At 35.0% G+C, this 16,961-nt stretch overlaps 1 protein-coding gene and 1 long non-coding RNA gene across 2 annotated transcripts in view; both read right to left on the reverse strand.

Annotated features, from left to right (window-relative positions):
- The window catches only part of LOC147643203 (uncharacterized), a 102,129-nt gene that overhangs the window by 78,354 nt on the left and 6,814 nt on the right, over positions 1–16,961 (reverse strand). The gene's annotated exons all lie outside the window — the stretch shown is intronic.
- Positions 4,427–5,758, reverse strand: LOC110179515 (uncharacterized). Its single transcript, XM_020947092.2, has one exon. The coding sequence runs from the start codon at positions 5,572–5,574 to the stop codon at positions 4,555–4,557; it is 1,020 nt and encodes a 339-aa protein (XP_020802751.2). The 5' UTR covers positions 5,575–5,758; the 3' UTR covers positions 4,427–4,554.

The following is a 16,961-nucleotide window of genomic DNA, read 5'->3' on the forward strand; positions in this document are numbered from 1 at the left end:
CTCCAATTTTGTACTATACTGCTTTCCAGACTCGTATACTTTTCTCGAGAGCCATCCCCACACGTTCTCTATTATATTTAAGTCCAGAGAGTACGGCGGCCACTCCAGGACATCAACGTTTTGGCCCTGTATCCACGATTTTAAAGATCGGGCAGTATGGGTTGGAGCGTTATCGTGTTGAAAACGCCATTTAAGATTTCCAAAACAATTTTGGAAGTGTGGGAAAGCCGTTTTTAAAAGATTATTATACGCCACGGCGTTCATTTTTGGGGTGAGAAATTGTAACTCATAGGTGCCATAATGGGATATGGCTCCCCATACCATTACAACACCTACCCGGCTATGTAAACGATCTAAAATATGCTCTTCTTTACGCATGTCATGGAAATAATAATTATAGCCATCAGGGCCTTCTAAATTAAATATGTTTTCATCGGAAAAGACTACAAAGCGCCACTCCTTCGACCATGTCATATGCGAGCGAGCAAAATTTAGGCGCATTTCCTTTCGTAACTTAGTTAGTTGTGTTTTTTTTTTTAGTTTTAGTCTTTTCAAGTGTTCTGCTTTTTTTATGACTCGTAATACCGTGGACTTGCTAGCTTCCACACCGCTTTTTTCTTTAATTTTGGTAGAAGAGTCGTGTGAATTAGACGCATGTCTAACTATAGACCGAATGTCTGCTTCGGAAAGAACTCTGTTGTTACCGCCTTTCATATTTTTACCATAGCCTTGTTTATTTTAAAGAAAACTGGCTATAGTTTTTCGATGCCTTCCCATTTTTTTAGCAATTTTATGTAAAGATAAGCCACTTTCACTAAAGGCTTCGATCTTAGATTTTTCTTCTAAAGATAGGACAGTTCCTTTACCCATTTTGATTCTTAGTTTATGAACAATTATTCAATTAATCAGCACAAAAAATTTCACAACTGTACGCCAAAAATTACGCGAAATAACTAAATTTGAATTTACAGGCGCTAATCTGATGACGCAAAATTAAATTCATATTTTTGGTATACATTTTCTTTTCAAATAAATAAAATATTATTGTTATACTTATCATTATGTACCTTATCTTATTTTGAAGAATATTATTAAAAGTATCGTCAAAAAAAGTTTTATGGCTTTAGCCTTGATAGTTTGGATAATATTGGACATTATCCGAGAATGTTCAGGGGGCGCTAATCTGATGACGCGCAGTGTATATACTCATTTCATTAAATTTATTTTCTGTCAAGTTTTTGTTCACTTTTAAGGCCTTCAAGGGACCACCTAATATTCTGTTCAACAATTTGCTGCAATTTTCTTGGCATTAGCATATTACCTATGGCAACACCACTTGTCCCATAGACTTTTCCATTTTCCCTCGTTTATTTTTCCCTTATTATTTTTTGGTATGTGTGTGTGTTTGTGGGGAAAATGTAGGCGACACTTTTGTTTACATCCCCAAAGCACAAATATTGAAGGGGTCCAGAAAGAAACTGAACCCGAGGGAATGCCTATTGCGGGTTGTACAGATTGCGGTCGTCGGTGGTCAATGTTCCCAGGATGGCCAGGATGCCCAGGATGCCCCACTTGACCACTGGCAAAACATTCCCTCAATGCGATGGTTAGCACAATACAAAAAAAAAAAAATAAAAAAAATACAGAGAAAATGTGCTAGGTTAGGAGAAAATTTATAGAATATATATGAAGAAGAAGTCCTACGAAAATGTATATTAATTTAAATTATTTGTAAGCAATATAGTTGTTTTTTTTATTAACCTTTTGTTTAGGTTTAACATATTAGTGAGATATATGATTGAGCTGACCTAAGATTATAATCACTTTTAAATTATAATTATTCGCCTTCTTTAGGCTTTTTTTATAAAAAATAATAAAATTTACATTTGTGTAATTGTGTTAAAAATATAACAAAATATATTAGATAAATATTTATTTATAAAGTATCAATACAATACTTTCATAGGCAATATTTTTTTGTATAATTCTTCTTTCTATATAATTTCTCAAAATATGAATATACTTTGAACGTAAATATTCGTAAAAAATAAATATATTCCTTAGTATAAATACTTGTATTATTTATTTTAAGTTGAAGAGCTTATTATTTTATACATTAGGTAAAGTATTTAATACTACATTCCATCTTGAAAAATAAATAAATAAATAATTATACAAGAAAAATGTCCATAGCCATAGTTTTCCTTTTATTTTATTATCTGTTTATTATTTTTTTTGTTATTTTTAAGTTATTTGTTTATTAATAAATAAATTTAAATATTTATAAATTTATTTATTTATTATACCCTAGCAGGGTATTATAATTTCAGTTAAAAGTTTGTAACTCATGAAGGAGTAATTTACGACCCTATAAATTATATATATTCTTGATCAGCATCAACAGTCGGTTCGATCTAGTCAAGTTTGGCGGGGAAAAAAATTTTGACATTTTTTTCAACATTTTAAGGGGTTTGAATTTATAAAAAAAATCGATAAAAATTTGAATTTTTTATGATTTTAATTGAGTACGCAGATTTATTAAAACTAGCATAGAAAAGCTTTCCGAATTGAAATTAATCCATTTTCGGCTTAGTTATGAGTTTTTTTTAACTTTGATTTGTCAAAAAAAAGTGTTCATATAAAAATTTCTATCAAATAATGCTAACATCTTAAACCTATGTAGGTATGAATAATTTCTGATTCGATCTATATTTTAATAGCAAATTGGAAGAGTATATAAACTACGACTTCTTGAAGTTAGTTTCCTTTCTTGTTTATAAATGCATGTATTATTTATATATAATTTAATTGTTTTATTTTTATTTATTTCATTTTATATATATCTATTTATTCTATTTTTTGTTGATTTATTTTGATATTTTCTTATTAATTTATTCTTTTTTATTATTTATTTGGATATTTTTTATTAGTTTATTTTTTATTATTATTTATTTTGATATTTTTTTTTATTAATTTATTTGTTTATGCATTTTTTTTTTATTTATTTATTTATATTTATATATATTTATATATATGTATATATATATATTTATATATATTTATATATATTTATATATATTTATATATATTTATATATATTTATATATTTTTATATATTTGTATATATATTTATTTATATATTTCTTTATTTTATTTATTTACTTATTTATTTTTCTCTGTGTCTTTGCCAGAGCTGCGTAGACAAAAGTTACGTTAATGGTCAAGTGCTCAAGTGCTTGGCCAGCAAAATTATGATGTTGTGTCCCCGAGGACACATCCTTCCCTCCTCCCCCCTTACAAACACACACACACACACACAGAAACACAAACATATACTCTCAGTTGAGTTTTGGTTTGCGGTGCGTATACGTAATGTTTTTGTTAACGCTTTGTCATGGCCTCAGTGGACTCTGACTGCGAATGCGAATGCGAATGTTCAATGATGAGTGGGCCAGAACGCCAAGATGGAGTGGGAGCATCAACAGGAGATGGAGGAGGAGTGGGAGTCCTACTGGGAGGCTCTGTTGTATTCTATGCTAATGCCAGGACCATTAGCAGGGCTCACAGTATTACAGGACGGTTGTCCCTCGTTAACCGCTCTTGAAACTGGCCAACAAATTGAAATACACATAATTGTAGTCCGGAGCTCAATGACATCGCATCCGCCATCCGGTCGGGTAACCGCCATCCCCGTCCCCCCAACTGTTGGGCAATTGACAAGGACTAAATCGATGTTTCAAGTGGTTTGTCACTCATCCCCATCTCTATTTCCCTCTTCCTAGTTCCTCATCCTCATCCTGGTCCCCTTTTCCATTCAAATTCCCCACCTGGTTGTCATGGCTGTGGCTTTTTCGCACAATCGACTTGCTGAGTGGCTCAATGAGTGTCCTTTCTGTCCCCACTGTTTTCATATCCTGTAAATTGGTGGTTGGGCGAGGCTAATGACCACAGTTTTGAGGTCATTAAATATAAGGAATTTATATGTTTCAATTATCTTGTTAAAGCTTAAATGAAAGGAGTTTGATTTGGAGGTTTAAAGTCATAAGATCTCTTAATAGAATATATTTAATATAAATGCAGAAGCAAGTATATAACCTAACCTAAATTGTACCTTTAATATATAATCTGTATCTTATAAAATTCCCCGAATCCGTTTACAGGATATTTTAAGGACTATACCTTGCTGTTCTTTCCCTTCTTCATGCCAATTATAAGCGATTAAATTGTTGTTTACTGATTAGCATGAGGTAACAATGGTTTTGATTGGTGGACACAAGCAGCCAGAGGCAAACTTAAGCGAACGGAAGGCAATGCCATTTCCGTTTCCGCTTTCATCCCAAACCTCCCCCCACCACCCATTGTAACCATTATCATTTCCCATTTGCCACAAAATAATTAAAGTTGAAAAAAGAAAACCCTTTCTTAATTGCCGTTTCATTATATCCAATTAATTTTTAATAATTTGCCATGCCGATGGGATTATGAAATGTCTCATTATTAAAATATATATATAAAATTTATCGGCGGCGAAGTGGTAACAAAAAAAGTAAAACTTCAACGATTTTGTTGGCCTTTCTGGCCGTGAAATTTCTTCAAATATTCCACGATTCTAGTTGGTTTTGGGTTTGCTTCAATTTCCGATTCCGGTTCCGGTTTTGGTTCCGTTTCTTCCACCTTGATTTCATTTACATCCATATTGATGTCATCGCTCGGCACTTTACCCTCAATCAGAATATTTGACTTCTTTTCTTCAATGTTGTTGGAAGGATGAGGTTCACCTCTGCGTGGTTTCTTTGCACGTGGTTCATTCTCCCGCCGTGGATTCTTTTGTTGAGTATCCTTTCCAGACTTGTGGAGCATCGCTTGAATCATTCTGTGGCGCACTTTTGGGCTAACTCCTGGGGAGGAGTCTGCCTTCATTGCTACCTTCTTGGAGGTGCTAGGTTGTTCTGCTTCAAACTCTTGGGCTGGATTCTCCTCCAGAGTGTTGATTTCGGCTGTGTTCATTTCGGGTGTGTTCATTTCAGCTGTGTTCACTTGGGGTCTGTTCATTTCGGTTGTATCCATGTAAATCGCCTTCTGACCTGGCTTGTGAAGCATCACTTGAACCATCCGATGGCGCACAGTTGGACCTACTCCTGGTCGCATCACCTCAGGCTGATCAATATCCTCCGATACAACATCTTCTTCAGACGGTTCATCCTTAACCATGACAACATTATCTTGCATTTGGAATACATCTATTTCACCTTGATTCAAATGTGCCATTCGTTCCTGCATCTCAATTAGTTTCTTTTGTAAGACAACTTCAAGTTCTTTGCAAAATTCGGATTTTGATATACCAGCACCAAGGAATATTTCATCGGTGATTCCATTCTGATTCCTATTCTGTCTTCCACGGAATTTGGAGGGTCCTAGGGATCCCGATGAAATGCCACGGTTCTCAAATTTGTGTTTGGATCCATTGCGTTTATTTCTGATATAGTTATATCCAGGTAATATACGTCGGCACAATCGATCTATACGGTTAAAGATGCCCAACTGTTCGCAGTCGGTTTCATTTGGTTTGGCCATTATAAAAAGCAATGTAGATTTTTGTTACAATTTATCCAAAAAAAAAACTGGTTTTTAAATTTTTGTAATTTTTTAGATTTCCGCTTTCAGTTTCCAGATTATTTTTTGTTATTAAGAGAAGGACCGAGCGAGACTGATTTTAAAGTGAGACTGGCTTGGAGCTAGGTGAAAGGCAATCATGGGGACTAAGTTTGCTTCATGGCTTACTTGGGTTGTACTTTAAAATAAAATGTTATATATATATGTATATGTTACGAGCACGTTTCCAGTGTCCACCAAGACGTAATGCGGCCTCCGAGTGGCAGCTCAACTCAAGTGGGGGCAGGACAATGGCAACGCGTGCTAAGGACCCTCGCGGATGTCCTTTTGAAATATTTCCAGCACTCAACTCTATGGCATATAAATGTGGCTACTGAGTAGGGCTTTCATGAGAGGGAAAATATATATAAAAGAGTTGGTTTAGGAAATTGAGACGGAAAATATTGCTTTTTACCCTAAACTTTTATATAAAGCTGCAAGAATTAAATATAATTTAAGTTGCTAGCTGTAACTGTTTGCAATCATAATAAACTGTTAACTAAATGATTAAATATTAGACATAAAAATACTTCAACAAAATATAAAGTCTAGCTCTTGAAAATATATAAAAAATATGATAGAATTATTTCAGTTTTACACTGTGTAAAACAAAGACTAATTTGTATTTATTTTATATATGAATTCTTTGACTACTTCTATAATTATATTTTCTTATTATCAACTTTTTGGAATTTTAGCAAAACTAATAACCAAAAAACATTTATTATTATATTTATAATAAGCGGTTGAAGATTTTAATTTATTTGTTATATGGTTATTAAATTTAATGATAAATAACTTCTTATCCCAGTAAGCTCTGCAAGTTTAGTAATTTCCATCAAGTTACCTTTTTACCCAAAAAATCTCATATAAACTAAAAAAAAGAACTTAACAAGATTATTCAAATAAATATTAAATATATAGAAAGTACGCCATGTGCGCGTCATCTGTGCGTTTTTGTGGTCGTTGCGTTGCGGTCAGTTCGTGCTTTTCGTGGGCTTTGATACCCTGTACAAGCAAATTGGTAATGAGGGATTATAGACAAAGGATCTAAAATAAATACTTCATGTATTTATATGAATTTTATATGGTTGAAGGCTTTTAAAATCATTAATAATTGATAAAAATCCTAAACTTTCTCCGCTCTAGGTCTAAGAATAAGATTATACCTATAAAAGAGGAAATGAATACCATAGAGGATGATAAGCAAGCTGCTACTTAAATAAATTACACTAAATATTTACTATATATGAAATAAGAGAGATTTCCAGATGAAGAAAAATTCCACAAATAAACCTCAAATTAATCTATAAGAAATCCTGAACAAAACTCGGAACTCTTTCTTTACTAAATGAGAGATTAAGTGTCACGGGTAATATATAGTATAATTATATATATTAGGTCTGCATTAATTACTCTCTATACCTAGGGTATTCCCTGCTTCGAGGACATGCTCTCTCTCCCCTGTTGTCCTGTCTGCTTCTGTTGGCGGTATGCCGCCTTATCTCTCAAAGCGCTTATAATTGAAAAAGTTTTTATGCCACAAGCTCTAACCGCACATCCACATCCAGCATTCAGTATACTCTACACAGCAAACCTCTTCGTCCTTTTAGCCTGCCTGCCACTTGTGTTGCCTTTCACACTTAATATCCCAGAGAGGCGACCGTAAATGTGGTGTCTTCGAGGGCTTAATTCGCGGCATGACCCACTTAATACAAGATATAGGAGGGATCTTCATGATGAACTCTTTTGCCAAGGACCAAGGACCAAAAGTCGAATGTCAAGCGAAAGTGCCTAGAATTCAATGCCACCACCTGCTTGCCTGCCAGCTGTATCTGTGTGTGTGTGTGTGTGTGTGTGTATTACTTCCACTTCCGGTTCCGTTGGCTGACTGCCGGAACAAAAGAGACCCAAGCCAGGCCAGGCAACGGAAAATATTATCCTTGCTTGAAATCTGGCTGAGATTTTAGCCCCCCTGTCGTCGTCATCAGACAGGATAACATAGAGGAGAGAGAGAGGGAGAGAGTGATGGAGGTGCAAGGATACCTGGTGAGACACCCACCGGAAGTTCTCCTACCCACACGCACTCTCAAGGCCATTTGGGTTTAATTTTTGTTTTACCACACAGGTAACAACTGCTTAAATTGGTTGGCGTTCAAGACCTTTAAGGGAATCCCTTTAATTTCTATAATTTTATTAGAAATCTTCTAGAAATGGGTTAATTATTTTATTTTATTTATGATAAATTATATGGGAAATGAAAGAGAAATTTCATCAGTTGAAGTACAGGTGTATTTTCCACTTTCCTCCCCCTAATAATCAATTAGTGCAACAGAAAGCGCAAACCACCGAAATTTAGCGAGGGGAAGGAGAGGAGAGCAGGTGCACTTCTCTGGAGCATAATTGCCTGTGGTTTCAAATTCGATTAGAGGTCGAATTGGGGTCCTGGCAGTCCAATTAACACAACAATTAACACCTGACCGGTGCAGGCAAGACAAATTTACCCCAAACTAGCATTTATGAAGCCTTGGTCTTCACAAAGCCATCAAATTAACCTAGGGTTAAGGAGTGTTTTGACTTTATAATCGAAATATTGGAGCGAATTGGAAATCAGTCATAACTATGTTTAATTAAAATTTGTCAATATTCTTATATGACAATTTCTTGGATAAAGTAAAGTTTTCAAAAACTCATAACTTAGCCAAAAATGCATTAATTTTAAATCGTTTATGTTTATTTTTAGTAGGTTTATAAATCTACACACTCAATTTAAAATATTAAAAAATTCAAATTTTTATCATTTTTTTCAGAATTTTAATGATGAAACCCCTTAAAAAATTGGACAAAATTAACACAAATTTTTTTTGTGTCGAAGATAGCTAGTTCGACTCGCCTTTTAATGCTGATCAAGAATATATATGATTTATAGGGTCGAAAATGACTGCTTCACCGTTTTAGAAGCTTAAGACCAAAATTATAATATCCCAAAATTGTATATAAATAACCTTCCACAATATCTTTCGATAAAAAACCAATCAATTTTATACAAAATATCAAAAATCTCTACATTTTCCCAGCCAAAATCATTAGAAAAATCCTTAGAGACAGAAGAACAATCACCAAATTAAATCGCTCCCCAAGCAAGTAATTTTATAGACCATAAAAAAGGTGCACTTCCTTAAAATACTTCCCAGATTGAACCCAATTTCTGCTGACAGAAAATTAAAAGCTGAATAAGAAAAGCTCTTAAAAATTTTGTAAATTTTGTGAAAGCTATTGTTTCATATAGACTTTTTATAGTAGATTCTATGGCTTTTACCCATTATATCATGTTTACGATATTCGGCATCTATTTTATGGCATTTCATATTTATGGCATATTTTCCCTAAGGCGTTTATGGCATGTCCAACCATAAATATGATATAAAGGTTACTTTTGTATAGTACGAATAAAGCTTTAGCTTTTTCAATTATGGAAACATAAAGGGAATTACAAAATATTCTCTTTAAATACAAATACATAATAAAAATACAAATAAATTTAACAAGAAAGGAAGCCAACTTCGTGAAGTTATATACAAATTGATATTTTTATATGGTAATTTTTTGGGTAAATCAAAATTTTTCAATGATCATAACTAAGCTAAAAATGCATTAATTTCGGATCGGATCTGTTTATAGCGTTAACAAATCTGTATATATAGTTTTAAAATTTTAGAAATTTAAGTTTTTGTCAATTTTTTGTATTATTTTAACAATGAAACTCCTTAAAAATTTTTGAAAAAATTTCAGAAAATATTTTTTTGAACCAGACATGGCTAGATCGATCCGGTTTTATATGCTGATCAAGAATATATATATAATTTGTAGGGTCGGAAATGACTTCTTCACTTTATTGGAAGCTTCTGATTAAAATTATATTACCCTGCAAAGGTATAATAATGTACATAGCAACTTCTTGATTATCCAAATACATTACATTGGCCAGGGGATATGTTAAGGGTCGAAGGGAAATCACTTTCACTATCACTGGAGATGTTAACAGGTGGGGGGTCGAAAACAGACTGAGCTCGCGGCGACTGCAGTGCCTCTATTTATACTCTCCAAGTATAGAGAGCAGCAGAGAGAGTGAGAGCGGAAGAGAAAGCGATAAGCCTAGAGTAAGCCAAAGAGGGATTGTGAGGGAGAGAGATCTCTAGAGCTACTTAGGGAGAGAAAGAGAACCAGAGGCAGAAAGTGTGTGAGAGGGGGAGATAGAGGGAGAAAGTGTGAGAGAGAGAGAGAGAGAGGGGGAAAGTGTGAGAGAGGGAGAGGTATCTTGCAAGGGTATACAAATAACCTATGACTTGGGAAATCAAGGAATACAGCATTAACCTTTTATTTTAATCTTTATATTACATTTTATCCTACATTTACCATTATTTCTTCTATAAAGTTTAGCAAACAAGTTTATGGAATCTCTATAAAATGTATGGTTATTTCTTGTTGACTATAAATTATTTGATGTTTGAATTTACGATATAAGTTTGTACAAGTTATAAAACTTTAAGGCTTTGTTTAGTATAGAAAAATTAAATTTTATAAGGAACCCTTTCAGTTATAATTTGTTTAGGAAAATATTTTTAAGAAACAATTTTATTATAAGGAAAACGTTTAAAAATATATATTGAAAAATGAACTAATATATATAACACTTAAAATATATTTATATATAAAATATTTTAATAAAATATGTTTTAAATAAATGCATATTCTTAAACAAATTTCAAAAGGAATAGGCAATAAACAGTTTTCCCCCTGCGGCCAACATTGTCCCAAAACAGTAAGGGGAAATTCTTGGGACACACACACACTCAAAACGATAGTGAAGGGGATGAGTGAGTCCTTCGCTGCAAATGAGTTAAACTCAAGCCGTGATGCTGTCTCAACTCCAAGTTGAGCTGTGTCCTCCAAAAAGGACTCACACTGAGTGAAGGACTTGCCTTCAGTCTCAGCCTCCTCGCAGTACAAAGGAAAAGAAAAAGGGGCAATCAAAACGCAGCTGGAGGCATTCTAAAAACAACTCAAGGACTTGCCAGCACTCAAGACGTGGACATGGATGGAAAGATGGATGGATGGATGGAAGGAAGGATGGCTGGTTGGTTGGTTGGTTGGTTGGATGGATGGCCCTTGGCGCTGGACAGGCACAGCAAGTGAAATTGGTAGACCAGCGAGGGTCCTGCGAGGGTCCTGTTTTGATCGCCCAGCAATTGCGAGCGGCGCGTGTATCGTCATGGCTATGGCTATCAGCCCGAATGCTCACAAATAAACCCAAACTCCAGAATGGACACAGGACACAGGACGCTCGATTGAATGGGCAAGTTTGCCGGGCATCCGGACAAATCGAAGGCCGTCGCCGCCTTCTACTTCGAGACGCGAGGAAATGAGTTGTCAGGCAAGCAAAGAGTCCCCAATGAGGGGTCCAGCAACAGGAGTAGCCACAGGAGCAGGAGCAGGAGCAGCAGCTCGATGCTGGACCCAGACCAAGTCGAAGCCGGAAAAGCCAATTAATTTGACAGCGGCCCATAAACGGGCCATGGGAAAGCGCACTCAAGTGGAACGGCGTGCCCAGCTTCACCTCCGGCTCCAGATTCAGCTCCAGGTGCCACCTGTCACGTATCCACGGACTCCATCGCCACACACACAACCTTGCCAAGTGGGCGGGCATTGAACTCAAGAAGTCTGTAGGCATTTGTACAGAGCAAAAAATATGTAATAATTACAACTAATTGTCAAGCACCTTGATTATTTTAAGCCCTTCATGATGGTATTTAATAGTTTATGTGGGAGTGAACAACAAAGAAATAGTTCACTTTGGTGGAAAGTGAACAGGTTTAGTTCAGCAAGAATGTGAACATGTTCATATTGGTAAAAGGGTGAAAAATGCAGTTCAATGTAGAGAATGTGAAGTGAAGAAGTTAATTTTAGTTAGAACATGAAGAGGTTCAATTTGGCAAGGGAGTGAAGAAGCTTATGTGAGAGTGAGAGAATGAGCAAGTTCACTAGCAGAGTAAGAAAGAGAATAGGTTCATTCGAGCGAGAGAGTGAACAACTATGTTCCAGTGGGGGAGTGAACAAGTTTATTTTATTGAGTAAGTAACAAGTTTAGTAAGCGTGAATATGTTTATGTTTATCAAAAGAGTGAATATCCTTATTTCAATGGCAGAAAAAACAAGTTCACTTTAGCAAATTATATATATTTCAAAAGGGATAAATTGAGCACCTATTACTTTTTAATTAAATAAATATATTTCGTTATTAAAAAGTTTCAAAACTTTATCAAAATTGAATATATTAAATTTTTTCTCTCTGCATAGAAGCATTGGGAGTTGGTTTCTATATGCTGCAAGGCAGGGAGTATTCCAAGCCGTGATCCCAGTACCCAATGCCCAGGGCGTAGACGCAGTCCCAGCCACTCGACCTCATCCCAAACGTAGTCCATCTGTCGCCGGCCTGTCGCTGAAAGCGCCCACGGGAATGGCCACACACTGGGAGAAAAATTAAGCACCTACACCATCATCATTAATTGGGTTCAATTAAGGATATTTTTGGAAATAAACTACAAGCCGCTAGAGCACCCAAAATAAAGTGCGGTTAAGGGACAAGGCAATCAAACAAATTCGATTAAAGAATCCCCAAATTAATATTAGAAATATTTGCAAATGAGGAAGGAGTGGTAGCTGATTTTAAATATTTTACAATTTGTAAATATTAGATTTATATTGTGATTTATATTAAGACTGTTATTAAAACAAAGCCAAAATTAATTATAAGAGCAAGTCAACTAAAATCTATGATTAAGTTTGAAGTTTGATAAGCTCTTGCATTTGTTAAATCCAATTATCCCGCAAATATTAATAATAGAAAACTTTAAATTTGTAACTCATTTGCTGTAAAATGAAACAACAACCAACTGCATTAATTAATTAGTTTTTGGGCAAAAATTCGAAACACTGTTCTATGCATTTCTCTGGTCACGCACAATTCTTCTCTATATAAATTAACCATAATTAAATCAATGCACTTTGCAGCAAATTATGTTGAATTCATTGGGGGGACCAACTATAGTTTTTCGCCATGTGCATTCACTATTACAAATAGTTGGGAGGCTGAAACACCGAAGAGATGGCAAAATGGAGTGACAGGAGCGGAGTGAAGAGGTCCCCGAGGCATTCGCTGGCACCGCAGGAACGTGAACTTTGTGCCGTGCCGCCTCATTTGCACTACAAAAGCAGTAAGATGACTAAATTAATGAGATTTCCTAGTTAGCAAAGTTGGCAGTGGCTCGGGGTCACCGTTTTGAGGTCACCTTTTGGAGCGGGGGCGTGGAGGAGGTAGCTTTCGAGCTCCTTGGTCCTTGGTCCTTGGTCCTTGAGACGATCTTACCAGCTGCAAAGTGCCGAGAACCGAGCACTTTGACTGTTTATTTTCCCCGTGGCTGTGGTCGGGGAATCAGTGTACTGGATGGACATGGTCTTCCTTCCACCGCCTTAATGGGGTTGTAAATTATTTACCATTTTGGGTCACCATTCGGAAGGCGATTGTGAGTGCGTCTCGGCAGGAAAAAAGAAGAAAACCCTAAGCGCATTTGGAGTTGCCTTAACAAATTAGCGGAAAATTACCATAGGATTGGGATTATTCTCTGATTGATACTGTCTTTAATTGTTGTTTAGTTTGTTTGGATATTGAGAGACTTTTTCCATTGCCTTGAGTTTAATTAAGGAAAAAGGTTTGGAAATTAGCGAAAAGGTGTTATAGGATTTGGGGTTTGTTTTCTGAAAAGGTACTTTAGTTAATTGTGGTTTTGAGAAATATAAAATAAACTTAATTCTAATTAAAGAAAGTTTGTTTAAAATTCAGCATAAGATTTGGAGTATTTTCTGATTGATTTTATTATATATTGTTGTTAAATAGTTGTGTATTCTATGATTAATACTATATTTAATTTCGGTTAAATGTTATAATATAAAATAACTATATATTATATCCAAGTAAAAAGGATTTAAAAATAGCATAAAGCTGCTAAAAGATTAGATTTTTGTTTGTCAAATTGTTCTTAAATATATAATATATGAAATATCTTTAATTCCAACTTAGCAAAAAGCTTTTTAAAATGTCTAATAATTAACCTTAGATAGATGTTATTTCCTGATTAATTTTATACCAAATTGTATAGTAATTTCCACATTATTAACATAGTTGCTTTTAAAGTTAAGAAACTTTTTCCCAACTTGCATTTATATATTCCTCTGTAATAGCGTAAAGAAACTATTGTTTAGTCGTAAAAGCTTGGTGGTGAGCTGGCATTACCATTTCATGGCACTTGGCTAGCGAAAACACATTTTGTTAATACATTTTCAAGACGCCCTTGTTACTTGGCTAAAATTCCTTTGACTTTTTACCCCTGGGGTGACCTTTGAAAGTGGTCGCTCCTCCCAGCAGCTCCGCCTCCTATAATTGCAGCTGCAGAGTGGATGAAAGTATAGTGGGGGAGAAGGTCCTGGAGGATCTGGAAGGATGAGGGTCATCAAATACAATCTAATAAGCGAATTGCGAATCGCAGCTCGCGGCGACACAACTTTAAAGTCATTGCAGTTTATCACTTGCCAGGCGCTAAACTGCAGGACTCGAAGGCGAAACTTTCGTTACGCCATCATAAATCAGCGAGTTGGCGTTGTCCTTTCTCCGGCTCCTGTTACCCCATATCCTTGTTCACCGAAAAGATGCGTTCGTTCGCCTCATTGCGACTTATCATTGCCGCAAAACTTGGGCACTAAAAAACGCACTCACATTTTTGGGGGGAAAACGCAACTTGCAACTTGCAACTTGCCGAGATGCCGGGTAAACTAGCCCCGATTTTATAGCTCTTCATTTTCATTTTTTTAATATTTATTTTTACTGATTTTTCTTTTTTTGTGGGTCCTTTTTTGGGGTCATGACTATCAAAAATATTGTCGCTTCTTCAGTTTAGTTTTTGGGCTGCAGTTGGGCTTCTGCTGGTGCTTTCTTTACCAAAAGATAAATCTTTCAGCGGCAGCAACCCGCGCCTCTGGTGTCCTGCTCTCTCTTCTTTTTTTTTTATCCATAAACCATTGTGTCTCCAACTCAGTCTGCGAATTGACTTTGTTAACAAAAAGAAGAGAGAGAGAGAGAGAGCGAAGAAAGTTGCCTCAAGTCGATATATTTATACCCTGATGGTGTCTGCATTTTGTATGGAATTTAATTCTCAAGTTAATAAGACAGAAGATATAAATGTATCTTGGTCAAAAAGGGAGATATATTGAACTAGTTCTAATCCGGAAAGGAGAAATTTTAATTTTAAATTTCTTTAATCCTAATAATCTAAGAACAGTCTGTTTTCATACTCAAAATCATTAAATTTCCTACAGTTGAATTTATAAATAAACTAAAATGTTGTTAGTTTGAAGATAGAATAAGTTGACGATAAAATCAGTAAGTTATATGAAACTGAATTAAAGAAAAGATGTATTAAAACCAATATAAATTATGGCTAATTAAAACATAATAAAAATATAAGAAATCAGACAAAAAATAGTACAAAGGAAGAATAAGTAGAAAATTAATCAGTAACTATGATCAGTAATTAACTATAATCAGTAATTAACTATGATCAGTGAGTAACTCTGAACACTAACTATCTATGAACAGTAAGTATCTATGACCAGTTAGTAACTATGATCAGTAGATAACTATGATCAATAAATATCTATGACCAGTAAGTTATCTATGATCAGTAAGTATCTACGACCGGTAAGTATGTATGTATGATCACTCACTAAATTTGAACACTAATAAACAATGACTTGCAACTTTTGTAACACAACACATTCCTAAGACTTGGCTGGCGGCAGTCACTTCGTTCCGGAGATGTTAGAACCAGTTGGGAATCATATGCATGTGCGAGATTTGTTTTGGAACAAATTTAAGAGCAAGCTATTTGCATGAAACTATGGAGTTATTCTCCTATATAATTTGACTAGTATATAAGTCGGAGCATGGCGAATCGGTGGACTATATATATACATATATATAGCTGCCATAGGAACAATCGGACTTGCATGATTTGCATGAAACTATGGAGTTATTCTTCTATATAATTTTACTGGTATATAAGTCGGAACATTGCGCATCGGTGGACTATATATATATATATACATTAAATAGTTGCGGAAAATTTAAAGAAAAAATATTATAACTTTTGCAGTTCTCAACAGATTTTTAAAAATTTGATATAAGGCCATTATATATTAATCTTGATTTTTGTGTGAAACTGGCATACAAACTATCGGTAAAAATAAATGAAAGTAGGCATTGCTCTATTGTTTTTTTTTGTAACATAAATATATATAATTTATATTGAATTAATTTCTAGTGATCCAATTTCAATCTACAAGGGTATACAAACTTTGCCGGGCTGAAGATAGCTTCATTTCTGCTTTAAAAATAATTTCTACTGCACTTTTACCTATTACGGCTCAAAATAAACATAAATGAACTTTTCTTTTAAGACAATTTGTGATTTAAAAATATTTTTAACGTATGAAGCAAACATATATTACTTTTTCTCTCTCTAATGCAGCTTCCCCTTTAATTCTACAAATGAAATATAAATAGGATTTTTACAAACAACCCTTCCCTCAAAACTCAAGTACCCAATCCCTCACAAAGAAAGAGCATTTCAATAAGAATTCAGGTGGCGGCAAACAAAAATATTGTTGTGCGGTAAAAGTCCTGGCCAACATTGGGAGGTCCTTTACAATGTTGAGGATTAAGCGGAAGAGGGCGGCCGTTAAGTCGGCGGTTTAGTGGAAATTTAACAATTTATTAATAAAGCCGCAACCAAAAAAAAAAATAAAAGGGGGCAGAGACCAGAAGCAGCAGCAGCAAAAAAAGAAATATATTTAAGCCGAAAATAATACGATTTATTGTAATTTCTGCATAATTTTTCGTGTGCATTTTTGAGCGGGGATTTGTGTGTGGAAAGTGCGTGTGTAGACGAGGCCAATTGTAATAAAATCCCCTTTTGCCTTTCGCCCTTCGCCACTTCGATGATGCGTCACAAAAGATCATAAAAACATCAGGTGGAATGAACATGAACGTATATAGAAAACAGCCATTTCAATTATTTATTGGAATTTTTACCTACTGACAGCAAACAGAGAAAACAGAGAACAGAAGGCGTTGGCAAAAGGCAGAATGGCCCCGAAAACAACAACGAAAAAAAGCGTAGCAAACTGGGCTTTAAAGGC

Source organism: Drosophila serrata, unplaced genomic scaffold (genome assembly GCF_035046125.1).
Source record: "Drosophila serrata isolate PLE 108 unplaced genomic scaffold, ASM3504612v1 contig_276, whole genome shotgun sequence".
Taxonomy (NCBI): Eukaryota; Metazoa; Arthropoda; class Insecta; order Diptera; family Drosophilidae; genus Drosophila; species Drosophila serrata.

Bases quoted from the DNA above. Each gene is read 5' to 3' on its own strand.
- LOC110179515 (XM_020947092.2), bottom strand. From the start codon at position 5,574: ATGGCCAAACCAAATGAAACCGACTGCGAACAGTTGGGCATCTTTAAC.